Raw genomic sequence first — 13,915 nt, forward strand, 5'->3', positions numbered from 1 at the left:
AAGAGAGAGAGAGAGAGAGAGAGAGAGAGAGAGAGAGAGAGAGAGAGAGAGAATTCTATTCTGAATAATCGTTGATAAATCTTGTGTATAATGGTAAAGGAGCAAGAGAGAAAGAGATAGAGTGAAAGAAAGAGAGAAATAGAGAAACTGACAACGTGTCATTCGTCGCTGCACGAACATACGCGAAGGCAATCCATCGTCGTTCCAAGTTCAGAGGACCTCTTCTTTCGCTTGCGTCGTGCATATTCCGACGATTCTCGTGTTTTTCCCGCGTATCCGCGTAAGCCACACGTCCGCAACCGACCGACCGATCGACCATTACTGTAATATGTCCAACTAATTTGAAATCATGCGCGCGACGGCGGCGCGATCTTACGTCGAAGTGTAGTTCGATGAAACGACTGACACCACGGGAGGGGGTCGATTATAAATCTTTTCCCCTAGCGTGAACTCGTGAAAAGTGAAAGATCTAGAGCCGGTCTTACCATCTTAGGCCTAGTTTCACTTACTTTAGTCGGAGTTTAACTCGTTAAAGATCTATTTAAAGTCGTATTATTCATACGCACAAGGAAATTGATTAATCTAATGTAAAATATGTCTAATATAAAAGGCATCCTTTTATTGTATGAATTATGTTTGGTTGATTTCTTTGTGCATATGAATGATGCGATTACACTATTGTGAAACTAGGTCTAGGAGACAACCGTGATTGGTCAATTCTGCTGAACGACGATTGCGATTAATTTCAGTGGAATAATCAGCCGAAGTTAATCGGAGATGGGACTAGTTCCTAATTTTAAAAATATACGGAAATATTCACTTTTCAGGAGTTTATATTGGAAGAAAAGATTCATGATCCAAATATCGTAAAATTATTCGCTTTTCATGATTTTATATTAGGGGAAAAATACATGATTGTTAACTAAGATTAAATTCACGTGAAAAGATTCATGATTGATGTTCAGGGATGAACACTAGACGCTTTGAAGCGTCTTTTGACACTGACGTCACTAACGTCGAAATCTATAAAGCGTTAAGCGGATTGCACTTTGAATACGAACGACTTTCGATGTATTCTCGTGGAATAATTATTATCATTCATTTCCTACGATCTGTAACTGTATTTCTAGTCTGTAGGACTGTTTCTATAATTACCCGAGATCAATATCATTAGCGGAGTCGTTCGATCGAGAATGGTGATACACTTTCGCAATCTTAACTTTCGTTAGGATTAATTAAGTTATAATTAGATCGATTAAGGGCCGATCTTTCAATAGTATCTTAAACTCATATTTAAGTTTAAATTTTATTCACAAACAATTTTATTCACAAACAATTTAAATTTTATTCACATCAAGGACATTGTTAGGATAGAGTTTAAAGCTAAATCTAAGTTTAGACTATCACTGAAAAATCGGCTGTAAAAGTTTCTTTTTGTATACTTTCGTTAGTTGCAGCTATGCTTAGAAATTCACGTTCAAGCGATATAAATCAGAACTAATTAATTATTTAAGACGCTACCGGTGAAACTTCTCGAGCCTCACGAAACAATCTGCAGAATGTTTTCGCAAAGATGTCCTAAGGACGCTCCACTTCATCCAAGTTATTTGGCTTTCTTGACGTTTATGGGCAAAAGTTTGTGCGAAATACGTGCATTCGTACCTCCATGAATACCGTCCTCTGAATTTGGCACTGAATTCGTGCCTCTGTGATCGGTGTGGGAAACACAGTCCTAAGGTCGGCGGGACGATCGAATCGCTAATACCAGATCAGTCTTGAGCGACGATTGCGCACACCAAGATAGTGTATAAAAAAGAAGAAAGGGAGAGAAGTCTTAGCGAATTAGGGACGATTTAATTGAGCGATCGCAAGGGTACTACAATACTTTACCCACTTAGAGTGGACATGGGCCAATCTCGGTATATTATATTAATATACGCACACAAAAAGAAGTAGAGGGAGATAGAGACAGAGAGAAAGAGAGTTTTGACCCATCGCCATGACCAATGAAGTAATGAGGAGAAGAGAGAGTGAAAAAGAGAAAAAAGATAAAAAAGAAAAATCGAACAAAAATGAGAAAGAACTCATCTATAATTACATTTTTACGCACTCCAAATTTTTATCCTCGTCATTTGTATCATAGCAACCATGTGTTTAAAGAAGGATCCGCATTATATGTATGTATAATCAAAATTGTAACAGATAAAACGTTAATAAAAAAACGATATCCGAAATCTCATACCCTGTACCGTGTACGACTGCGCTGATCTTTGCCGCCGTTTTACTATGCAAAAGGTGCAAAAGAGTGTAGGAGATGCGATTTGAATGTAGGAGGGTATAAATATGGGAGTGCACTATCACTAGGTTGTCAGCGCATCTGTTTCTACAAGGTCAACATCTATAGATTAAGCACATCTTCACTCGCTTGTTTTGATCATAGACTACTCCACAAATTTTCGTGTCGTATATCGAAGGATTCGAGTGTCAGCTAAAAATGTCGCTTGGACCCATTGCGATTTCCAGACCCGTTATTTTCTTTGGTTCCAAAGCCTCCGCTGCGAAGCGCTCCATGCATCGCTTCGAAATTTTTCTTTACGGCAGTAAGAAAGTCTTCGATCAGAGAGAAGCATGAGAACGGTTACCAGCTTGATTTCAATGGCCATAGTTAGGCACATTTTCGAGACGCCATCTAACAAAGTGCGCCTTTACTACGTTCGTTAGGCGCATTTTCGCGGTGGTAAATAAAATGCGTCTGGTTCGTGCCTGTTGTACACTCAGTTGCATTGATGCTATTCCATTCACTAGATTTATAATTACTAGAAAATTTCAACCAGCCGTGTTCGTTTCCAGCTGATCGTTTTTCATGACTGTTGATTCATCAGACAAGCGGGAATGTGTCAAAACAGAAGTAACATTTTGACAGCTTGACGTTTCTTACATACATGTTTTTACCAGAAGATTATCCGCTCATATATAACGCGCAATTAATAGAAGAAAAGTAAGAATATTAAAAGTAAATAAAAAATATTCTTAAATATTTTTTTTACTAAAAATATTGTTTTTGAATATAGTAAAATAGAATGTTTATTAATATTCTGGGGCGCTTATTAAATAATGAATAGTTTGAGAGAAATTAGCGTGAAAATATTAAAATAAAATATTAACATGAAAAGCTGTCAAAATGTCACTTCTATTTTAATACATTTCTGCTTGCCGGATGAATCAATATTTTATAAGTTACTTTTATTGTCAGAAAACAGTTTATTTAAATTTACAAAATGATTAATTTGTATTTTACTTACTTTTAAAACTAGTAGATATTTTTACATACTTATAAAATGTAAAAAAATATATAAATATATTTTACATACTTTTTAAACATACTTTTTACATATAAAAGGATCTATTCTCTTCTTTTAAATAAATCACTTGTTTTCGTATATTGATATACCATATGTATATAATATAAAGCTCTCTCAGTCAAAGTGACAGTGGCGCTGTAGGTAAGGTGACGACTCAAGAAGCAGAGGTCTCAGGTTCGTCGAACCCTAGCATGGTAAGCAAATTTTTCGAGCTACAATTTAAATTAAATTAAGTAGCGTGTGAAACAATAAAGTAGGAAATTTAAGAAAAATTCAGGAAAAGAAAAAATGCATATAAATGTCATATATTTTAATAAATAAATTTATAATATTTATGATAAATATTTATGATCTATTAAATCTCTAAGATCACAAAAATATTTATAAAATATTTTGGTAAATAATTATAAAATAATCAAATAAATCTTATAAATATTTTATAAATATATATATTTTGTGCTGTCCAGGTAACTACATGGAATTTCACATGGGATTCCTGTGAAAACCATGTGGGAATCCGTATGGTTTTCCATGGGCTTTTAGCTCAAATCACCAGGAGAAATTATATGAATTTCTACCTGGTTTTTTTCAACAGGGATCTCTTCGGGATCTTCTTATGCATACGCGTTTGTCGTTGACAAGACGAATTAAATTTCAATTGGGATAAAATCACTTCTGGGGAGAAGAAATAATATACGACGCGTGAATAAATCTAAGTATATTTTAATTATGCCATTCAAACTACGGGTGGGAAAAAGTGAATAGTTGAAAATGAAAGCTGTATATATGCAAAATTCGTGTACGAAAACTCATCTCTATGTGCAATTTTACATTTAGTAGATCTTCATTCTGAGCATGGACTGTCCATGTTCTTAACCACGCAATTATGCGTTTAGTACGGACATGAATTACCAGAAAATGGGCATAGAATGGACATGCAACAAATAGACATTTTACCGACAGCGTCTGAAAATGAGCGTAGGAAACGTATTCCACTTCAAAAATGGATGCAGATGGCGCATCGAACCGCGTGAAAATCGATGTTGGCCAAAACGTATGACGTGGCCGCTCTCAGGTTTCTCTTCAGTAATGCACTTATTTTCATAATATAATTTTACTTGAAAGTAAAATATTATTAATTTTATTAACATATATTTATGGTTCTCTAATATATCAAGTTCTTTGACATGTGTGTCAAAATTAGCAAATAATTTGTCTCAATTAATATTTCTAAATGTTGTTTGTATCATTATATCAAGCATTGAACTGGTAAAAATATAGGTTTGCTACTATACATAAGTTCACAATATGTCATCGAAGTACTAGGATTCGCCACTTAGCTCTTGGAGGCGCTCTTCATGTTGATTACAGCGTGAGAAAGCCAACTGGTAGTCCATACTTATGTAGTCAAAGCTCTAGCGACTAAAATCAGGCTGGTGACCGCTCTCAGGTTTTTCTCTGTTTCGATATTGGAGAGACGCGTCGCGCACACATGACACTACTCTACAGCGAGTATACTTTCAAGTAGTGTAACCCAACAACAAGTCGTACGGATTTTCCAAACAACTCGACGACAAGTCTTCGTATGTGAAGGTAATCATAATAAATAATATACGAAATATATAATAAATTAGCAAATGATGTTAATTTTTATCGGCTGATGATTAAAATGGTCTCATCAACGCTCATGTTAGTCGCTCGTCGAGTTGCATAGAAGAAAACGGAAGTGTCACGCCCACCTAACCTATAAGAACCGTAAGAAAGTGTCAATTTCGCGAACATCGATATTCAGCAGGTAATTATTTTGATTTCACACAATTCTCGTGAACGTACTTTGTTCAAGCATAAAGTAATCGATAACATTTGCAACGAGGAAATGACTTTGGCGATATTTGCACGTACACTTGTGCGTTCGCGCGCACGTATAGGGTTAAGTTTCGCAATTTCTTTAAAACAAAATATCACAAAAGTCTATGCTCTCCGACCTATGTCTTTATACATACATATATGAGTCAATATATTATTGTGCCTGCGTTTTTGGGGCCAAAGATCGATTCACTGGTCTCTCAACGTAAACGAGGCGTCAAGTCCTCGACAGCTGACGTTGAGAGATCAGTGAATCAATTCTCGTTTCCAAAAGCACGCGTGCAACAGTATTAACTATATGTCGATTACGTGCAACTTCTTTGAGATTTATATATCAACTTTTATTCTTCTATTCACTACTTCAACACACAGCGCGACTTAATTGGCCTGTTTTCTTAGAATGCCTGAACTTGTGCAGACAGATGCAATTAGAATGAAACAAAATATACTTGTTTCATTCTAACTTATTACATCAATATGTATCAGTTCAGATAGTTCAGCTAAAAAAAACTGACTAAATGTTATCCTCCTTCTAGTGTCTTTTGTTTATTTACGTCGCAAGTCTGTTAGCATTAACAGTAGCATGCAGTAACATTATAATAAATATGCCGAATTTAAACTTGAGTAAGTCACGCGAGTACAGATTATGTACTTAGATCGTCCTAAGTTTCATGTCTACGTGATATTGACATTTGTAGATGGAATCGCATGTTTCGCAAGCTCTACCATTGCATAAACAATTCCTCCTCGTGCTAAGTCTACTTAATTACTAAGTAACTCATAATTCTCTCGTTATTTATCCGAATTTATCCGTTATTTATCCGCAGACGTCGTCTGCGGGATCGTTATACACGGGATCGTTGGTGTTGCGTCGATTCGGGCATAGCCGAAGCAAATAGCAACCGGTAAGGTCGAGAGACCGCTCCCTATGTCACACGTCCTGTTTCCAAGGTAGCATAAGCTTCTAAAAAAATGTCTAAAAGAAGTCTAAATAAATCTGAACAAGTGGGACATCTTGTAGACGTCTTTGAGACTCTTGCCACTCGTCGCGGCTATTTTAATTGATCAGAAGCGAGGAAATATATGTTTAAAATTCCGGCAAAGTGCGTCGAAATATAAGAAGATATATTCAAGAAAATGACAATCGATTAAATATATCTCCAAAATATTCCGAACACTTTTCTTTTACTCTAACAGTCAATAAATAATCATAATATTAACGTGATGAAATAACAAAGAAATGCAGGTTGAGCAGAAAGTTATGTGTTAATTACATCTTTTTTATTTCGACGTACTTTGCAAGAATTTTGGGCATTCCCTTGCTTCTGATATCATCAATCAAGAGTCCGCGGCGAATAATCAGGAGTCGTAACCTTGATAATAACACCAAACGTCTCCCGGACGTACTGATGTGAATCTAATTTCTAATTTGCTTTCTAATTTACTTTCAAGAATGCTTTCAAAATTATACATGGAAACCAGAAGCAAAACAAGAAAGCAACAAGATTATAACTTACGATAAGTGATTTAAGAAATTTTTCATCAATTTTTTGATGATATATGTTCAATATAAAATGAACGTGTAATAGTGAAAAAGTTAACTTTGCAAGAATTTTGGGCATTCCCTTGCTTCTGATATCATCAATCAAGAGTCCGCGGCGAATAATCAAAAGTCGTAACTTTGATAATAACACCAAACGTCTCTCGGACGTACTGATGTAAATCTAATTTCTAATTTGCTTTCTAATTTACTTTCAAGAATGCTTTCAAAATTATACATGGAAACCAGAAGCAAAACAAAAAAGAAAGCAACAAGATTATAACTTACGATAAGTGATTTAAGAAATTTTTCATCAATTTTTTGATGATATATGTTCAATATAAAATGAACGTGTAATAGTGAAAAAGTTAAGATATTTTTAAGACATTATTTTAGAAGTTCCCCTGCTACCTGGATTCCTAATTACAACACCGCGTAGTCATCGGAAAGGATGTCTCGAATAACGCGTTTCTTCTGGAAGACCAGGGACCACGTTCTTGATGCGTATTCAAACGCTAAATACGCCCTTTTCATTTGAAGTTTTTTTTTTGTACCAGCGTTCTGTATATTTAGCTTAAGGATCAGAAAGGCGTGCTTAGCGTTCGAATATGCTCCAAGAACACAGGCTTCGTCGTCTCGCGCAGCGTCCGTAATGAAAATCTGCTCGAGCGACTCGTCCACTTTGGCCGCAACTGTCCGTTGCTCTAAAAGTTATCCAGCTTCGCCCTCTTGCCTCTAATTATCACGTACGGGTCGTATTTCAAAAGGTTGTCAAGCGGATTGCGCCGGTTCCTAAACACCGGTTTGTCCCTCAACGGACGACTCACGTCGATATCGCAGTATTGCTCGTTGCACTTGGATCTTTCCATCAGCAGCATCTTCAGCAGATTCTCCTCTATCGAGTAATGTATCGCTCGGGCGACGTCGTCCATGTCGTTTCGCCGTTCTGTCACCGAGCTGACTGCGTCTGGGAGTTCGTGTGATGCCTTCTTACCCCGCATGATGAAGAAGGGATCGGTGGACAGGTGATTCTGCAGGTCCAGAACATTGCTGTGCTTGTCTCTCGGCCTTAAATAGGTCGACTCCACGATCTCCCGCTCGATGTTCCTCAGCAAGGCGTCTTTCCAGAGATCTGATCTGGTATCGTAGGTGTTGCGCTTCTCCCGGTAATTAGCGTGAGTCCTTATCCCTGAGAAGCTTTTCGAGTCCGGCTTGGTCATCAGTCGCGCGTCTGTCGACCTGGTCTCGTTTTGATCGGTTCCCGACTCGTCCTCCATCGCTTCGTCAACTTCTCTCTTATCGCTTTCGGATTCTTCGCGTTGCGCGTAACGCTGTATGCTTGACAAATCCTCCCACCGTCCTGCAGAGGACTTACTTGGCTTCGTATCCTTCCTGTCCAAATCATCTGACTCGCTAAGCGGCTTCTTGCCCCGAGACGGGATAAAAAAGTCGCCGTATGTGCTGAAATTTTCTATTCTGTCGAGATGACCGTCGCGTAGACGCATTCGCTCGAGCATGGTAGTTTTTTTCCTGTCGATGTTATCCGTACGTCGATGATCGTAGTCCGCATTGATCCAATCAATTTTGCGATTTCTGCCCTTGCCGTGCCTTTTGACGAATATCCCGTATCTCTCGTTCTCATTGTTCGTGCCAATGACAAAGTGATTCTTATGACTATGAGATCTCTTGCCGACCTTTATAGTCTCGTCGTTGTCACTTTCCATATAACTCGGGATCTCTTTGCGCTCTATTTTCCGCTCTTCCTCGACGGAGCTTGTAATTAGCGTGTCATTCGCAGTAACTTGATTTCCTTTTACGAACTTGCGGTCGTACGGTGATTCTTTCATCGAGTTCCTCGACTTATCCATCTCGAGTTCTTCAACAAAGATGTCATGAGCGGGATTCACGGGGATATTCTTCCTCTTCTCGGCGTTTTCATCGCCCGACTCGTCGGTTTTGGACGACTCCTCGTCGGGACTTCTCGCTTGGATCGACGCGACCTTACTAATATGAACTCCGTCAAAATCTCGGAGGAGGTTGTAGCGTCTGGTCTCCTCCTCCCGATTGCGTCTTTTATCGGCGACGCTATCACCCTGGAGTCCTTCAGCCGTTGTCCCGACGGATCTGCGAACGCGGTTCTTCGTCGACAATCTCTTGTTTTTGCTCGTGTAGTCGAGGAGCTCCTCGTAATCCTTCATCGTCTTCTCCTTGTCCGGGCTCTTTATCCGGAATTTCTTGCCTCGCGACATTATGTAAGGGTCGCCACCCTCCGGATGCTGAGCTGATCCCTCAGTGTAGTCGGTGTTGATGTCGATCCAGTATGGCTCCTCGACGTAGAACGGCTGCTGCATCTGCCAGTCTTGAATGTGTTTGCGATAGTTCTTCCTCGTCGAGTATTCCTCCTGCGAGCTACCAGCCGCGCTGTTATCCTGTACACCGATGGAGATCAAGATCTTCGGTTTGATGTCGTCGAGCTTCGATTTGTCGAAAGGCAGTGGATCATTTTGCGAGATCCGCATCAAATCGGACCGTCTGTAACGAAATCACACGTGAAGATTTAGTGAAGCGCGTCCAACTTTCGTCGCATCTTTGTGCCGCTCCGAGAATTGCAGTGGAATTTTCAGCTTATGCGGACGAACGAGCCGGCACAGCTGCTCAAATAATATTGCAATCATCGTGTCACCTGATCACAGGAGGCGGTTGCATGGGTTCCTTGATGAACTGCGGGTCCGAGATTCGAAGAAACTGCCTGTCGGCGTTGTCGTAATTTGGGACATCCTCCAATTCGGACAGGATGTCGTCTCGCGACGCTCGCTTCAGTCTCTTGCTCGGGAATTGCTTCTCGCGGATCCACGTCGTTAGTCTCGAGTTCTTCTCCACCTTGACATGAAAAAGAACCGCATTTTATAGAGAAGGACTACTTAATTTATCACTCGTGTATTTCTTTTAGACAAATAATTTCTACGCGACTCTATCGCTTCCCGCGCCTCTCTACTTTTTAGAGAAAATTGCGATTACTTGTCTTGTTATTTATTTTTTATATTGGTTTTATTTATTCAATTTAGAAAGACAGATCACGTTGTTTCAATCCGGGATTCTAAGATATTAATTTATTTATATTATTATTTATATTATTTATTATATTTTATTAATTTTAAGATATCAGTACACTTACCAGAATATCTTCTGATATTGCTATCGACAGCAGAGTCGTGGCCAGAAGTATCTTCCTCATTGCTGAAAAGATAATTTATGTGGATGTTTATTCGACGCTGAGAAAAAGTTAATCCGTAGTAACTTATTTATATAGTAATCTTTCGGAGAATTCCCTTTATTGATTTATATTGATTGACTAAGTACGTCACGGACGTCAGCATAATTTTCCTTTGTAGTCGATGACGTAGCAATGTCACTCAAACTGTCTCCGGGTTGATTGTGTCGTAAGCATACGGGCGGAAACTAGAATAGACTTGAGCAAATTTGCGCGTCACGGTTACAAGATTATTTTCCACCCAATTCAGGATTATTTTCCACCCAATTCTCCCTCTCTTTTTTTTATGAAACGATCAACCTTCTATCTGCTTTTACGTCAAATTTCTATCAAGTTGTACAGCAAAAATGAATATTCCAAATTTACTCGCATAGCTGTGTAAAAAGTGCTGCATAATAATCGTCTGTGTAGCATTGTAACTTAATTAGGCTTTAAGTATAGAAGGATTAATTATTATAAATATGGATGATCGCGTGTATAGGAAGATTTAACTTCTTTTCTTCTTTTCATTTTCCGTTAATTATCGTCATGAGAAAGTGTCTACTCATTATCCTCCAAGTCGTATCCCGGGTGTGTCTCTTCTTACCTGTTGCGGCGTGCACCTGTTGACGACGAGCGTTCGTTCCGAACGGCGTTCGCGACTTCCTCAAGCAGAGTGACGGTAGGCCGACCGCACTCGCGGTATTTATGTCCGTTGGCCGAAAGTCCCATAGGACACGTCGTCGCGGCCGAAGGATTAGGCGGATTGCATGGGGAATTCGTTCACCTGGCGCGGATACCCACGCCAATCTACTCCGCCGACGAGCGCAAACATCCTGACGTCCATCTGAGAGTCCGGCGTCTCAACGTCGTGATACTTACTGTTGGCAGCATTATATCGGTGCGAGAAAGGAACGTGGATATATCGCGGAACGTTACGGTGGAAAAGTTCGCCGAGGAGTCTCGCTGTTTTCCCCGAGGGTGTACACGCTCAGATGGACGCGGAGAAGTTCGCGTGGCGGACGCCCGGTATGATTGGTCTGGCGTAGAGATCTCCACGTGGCGGTGACTTTTAACGTGACGTTGATTAAATATTTCTCCGAAGGGCGGGGCAGCAGGGCGGACTCGAGATTTTGTATTCTGAGCTACGTAATAATTCGAAGAGTAATTGTGTATCACGGTAAAGAATAACTTACTTATTGTTTGGAACTCACGTTGGAATTCTAGGAGAAGAACAATTCCATCTCTTTTTTTATATTACACGTCGCTTCTTTCTTTTTCTTTCGTGTAAAATTCGTAGATATATTTATCATGAACAGAGATTTTTTTTGTAATAATTATGTTTAATAATTACGAGTGATGTGACTTCCAGGTGAGAGGAAGGCATCGAACGATCGAGATATTAGGAGGTACTAAAAATGGTAAGATTCTTTAATTTATAAAGTCGTGATGCAAGTTGTTTTTTTTAGTGAATAAATAAAATACAACTACAAGTGTTTAGTGTGATATTACTTGTTTGAGTCGTCGATTACTAAATCCGTTTAACGTTTTCGTAACTGATTGTGTTTCATGCTAGAAATTCAGATTCCTTGGCGATGGCGACTGTCCAGACTGGTTACTGGCGGAGATCAACACGCTTTCGCGAATGGTATTGTTCAATTCACGATTTTATTTGTCATATCTCATCAGGCTGTAATATAATTTTTATGACGTAACGACATTTAATATTCGGTTTTCAGACTTCAATTAAGATGAAAATACTAGGCCAAACAGTAGCTAAGTATCTGACCGAGGGAGAACTGAATGTAAGTATAAATTGTGACTTAAAAGCTGTGTGTTGTCTTCTTGAGTAGTTATCTTCTTGACAATTTTATCAAATATTTCTAATTCAGATTGTTTCTTAAAATAATTCATAATGCTCGATGTAATATATGATAAATAATTATTATCTTCAAGTTTTATGCATTATATTTTTTATTTCGAGTACTTGTCGATCACATCATTTTAATTGCATTATAATCAACTTTTTTTTAGGAGGAGAAAGTAAAAAAGATCACGCAAGACGCTAACCTCGGTGCGTGTAATTCAGTGTCCTATTATTGATGTAATCACGAAATTAAATTAAGCGGCAATCAACTGTGTTAATTCGAAACTAAGGTATAGAGATATTCGTTCTACTTTCAGATATAGGTGACGCGAAGGCGATGGTAGCTGCGCTCGAATTGATCTTTACATCTTCCGCCCGATACAGCGTTTCCGCCGCCGATTTGAACAGTGAATTGCAACAATTGGGGCTTCCACGAGAGCACAGCACTGCCGTGGCAAGACTTCATACTACTCATTGTCCTCAGATCGCGGTTGTTCTTTCGTCTCAATCTTTGAGAGGTGAGATCTGATGTTTGAAAGAAGAGATATTCCATTTTTACGAGGTTGAATTCAGGAAATATAGAATTTAATTCTCTGGTCTTGAAGAAATCGGAGCCTGATGATATAAATTTGTCGACTTTTTTCTTCTTTTTTTTTTTACATTTAGCAATATCCTTCGATTGTCTCAGAATTCTGGTTTGCGTTAAAATTGACTCATGATTTACTTTTTCAGTCAGTCGCGTGTCCTCTATCGAAGTACTGCCTTGCGATAGCGCATCGCCCGTTTCCACCGTAACATTAAAATTGAAAAAGTATTACGGCCATGAGGAAGATTCCACTATAAATATCTCGAAAGACGACGTGCAAGTACTATTAAAAGGTAAATAACTGATTTTTATAACGCTTATACGAAATCATAGCAATGGAAATCGTTTTTATACTTTTTATCTCTATTTTATTATGAATATATTTTCTTCAATTCCTGATATAATTATATAATTGTAAGCTATTTTATAATATCCATATTTTTTTCAGAATTGAGAAGAGTGCAAGCGCTAATGTTAGGTTTGTGAATATACTGTTGCGCTCATTCAACGCTCGCGTTCAGGCAATAAATGAACAACTCGTTTAAAGCTCTTGAGTAGTCTCCGCGGCTATGTTGGATTGATGATGTCAGAAGCGAGGAAAACTATGCCCAAAATTCCTGTAAACCATGGTTAAATAAAAAGATATAAATTTATTCAAATGACACTCGCAATCTACTTTGTATACTTGTGAAATGCTCTTCTTTTGCCGAAATAACTCTTACATAATCGCAAAATAAATGCGATAAATCGTCTCGTTTTAACAAGAAGTTATTCGTGCGACTCGATGTCGAATATGACTGTAAGAACTATTTGTACGCATTGAATATCACAATAAGCATAGTGTCTGGAGCATTTCCGTACTTCTACAATTGTGTCACGTGTGACATACACGCACTACATTCAATAGTAACGCTGTGGTTTGCAGGAAAAAATTAATCGTCTGTTTACATCGTTACGTCTATTCGTTTTCGACCAATTTTTGCACTGGTGCAATAAATTTGTAGAAAGAGGCAAATATACTTTCTTTCACTTTATCTCTCTTTTATTGAAATAGTGTGCATTAGTGCAGAAGTTCTTCGGAAACTGACAGATTAATTTTTTTCACCTAATATTTCATCATCTTACCGTTTTCAACTACCATCAACGCGGAGTTCTCGGCTGACTACTCAGAAGTCTTAAGGCTCCTTGTACCTCGTCATATCGAATTTGTGACGTCAGAAGCGAGGAATGACACGCTGACGAAAGTTGCATACCATTTAAGTCCTTAAAAATGTATAATAAATTAAAATATATATTCGTATCGCACTTCAGTCGCGATTATTTATTCAAATAATTTAGATCATTTTTATTTACATTCTTTCCTAAAAATGCTTTGTAGCACTCTTCGGATTATTATCCTAATTATAAATATCACAATTGTATAGCGATTTTCTTTAGTTTACTC

General features: G+C 38.4%; 2 protein-coding genes and 1 long non-coding RNA gene across 5 annotated transcripts in view; 1 reads left to right on the forward strand and 2 right to left on the reverse strand.

Moving 5' to 3' along the window:
• Positions 1 to 358, reverse strand: part of LOC116850015 — a 113,329-nt gene extending 112,971 nt beyond the window's left edge. Inside the window, exon 1 of the long non-coding RNA XR_004379241.1 lies at positions 153 to 358. This is a non-coding gene — a long non-coding RNA (uncharacterized LOC116850015). The remainder of the gene's footprint in view (positions 1 to 152) is intronic.
• Positions 359 to 4,775: 4,417 nt separating this feature from the next.
• LOC116850022 (COMM domain-containing protein 4) lies at positions 4,776 to 13,804 on the forward strand. 3 transcript variants are annotated; one of them, XM_032827788.1, is made up of 9 exons: positions 4,777 to 4,955; positions 5,057 to 5,157; positions 11,391 to 11,439; positions 11,595 to 11,666; positions 11,758 to 11,823; positions 12,053 to 12,092; positions 12,203 to 12,403; positions 12,618 to 12,764; positions 12,920 to 13,804. In XM_032827788.1, the coding sequence occupies exons 3-9, from the start codon at positions 11,437 to 11,439 to the stop codon at positions 12,955 to 12,957; spliced, it is 567 nt and encodes a 188-aa protein (XP_032683679.1). In that variant the 5' UTR covers positions 4,777 to 4,955; positions 5,057 to 5,157; positions 11,391 to 11,436; the 3' UTR covers positions 12,958 to 13,804. The 3 variants fall into 3 exon arrangements, with proteins under 3 accessions (XP_032683681.1, XP_032683679.1, XP_032683680.1); XM_032827790.1 differs by lacking the exon at positions 5,057 to 5,157 and having other exon boundaries at positions 4,776 to 4,955; XM_032827789.1 differs by lacking the exon at positions 4,777 to 4,955 and having other exon boundaries at positions 4,963 to 5,157.
• LOC116850021 lies at positions 5,153 to 10,675 on the reverse strand. The gene is made up of 4 exons (XM_032827787.1): positions 10,626 to 10,675; positions 9,944 to 10,005; positions 9,452 to 9,648; positions 5,153 to 9,300 (listed from the first exon to the last, which is right to left on the reverse strand). Exons 2-4 carry the CDS (start codon positions 10,001 to 10,003, stop codon positions 7,473 to 7,475), a joined length of 2,085 nt encoding a protein of 694 aa, XP_032683678.1. The 5' UTR covers positions 10,004 to 10,005; positions 10,626 to 10,675; the 3' UTR covers positions 5,153 to 7,472.
• Positions 13,805 to 13,915: the final 111 nt, after the last annotated feature.

Source organism: Odontomachus brunneus, unplaced genomic scaffold, assembly GCF_010583005.1.
Source record: "Odontomachus brunneus isolate Ranch 3 - 2012 unplaced genomic scaffold, Obru_v1 Obru_scaffold_131, whole genome shotgun sequence".
In the NCBI taxonomy this organism is placed as follows: domain Eukaryota; kingdom Metazoa; phylum Arthropoda; class Insecta; order Hymenoptera; family Formicidae; genus Odontomachus; species Odontomachus brunneus.

Coding starts and splice junctions, on each gene's coding strand:
- LOC116850022 (XM_032827790.1), top strand. Junction 11,824..12,052: donor TGACCGAGGGAGAACTGAAT/GTAAGTATAAAT, acceptor ACTTTTTTTTAG/GAGGAGAAAGTAAAAAAGAT. Junction 12,093..12,202: donor CACGCAAGACGCTAACCTCG/GTGCGTGTAATT, acceptor TTCTACTTTCAG/ATATAGGTGACGCGAAGGCG.
- LOC116850021 (XM_032827787.1), bottom strand. CDS start 10,003: ATGAGGAAGATACTTCTGGCCACGACTCTGCTGTCGATAGCAATATCA. Junction 9,649..9,943: donor CAATATCAGAAGATATTCTG/GTAAGTGTACTG, acceptor TTTCATGTCAAG/GTGGAGAAGAACTCGAGACT. Junction 9,301..9,451: donor CAACCGCCTCCTGTGATCAG/GTGACACGATGA, acceptor ATTTCGTTACAG/ACGGTCCGATTTGATGCGGA.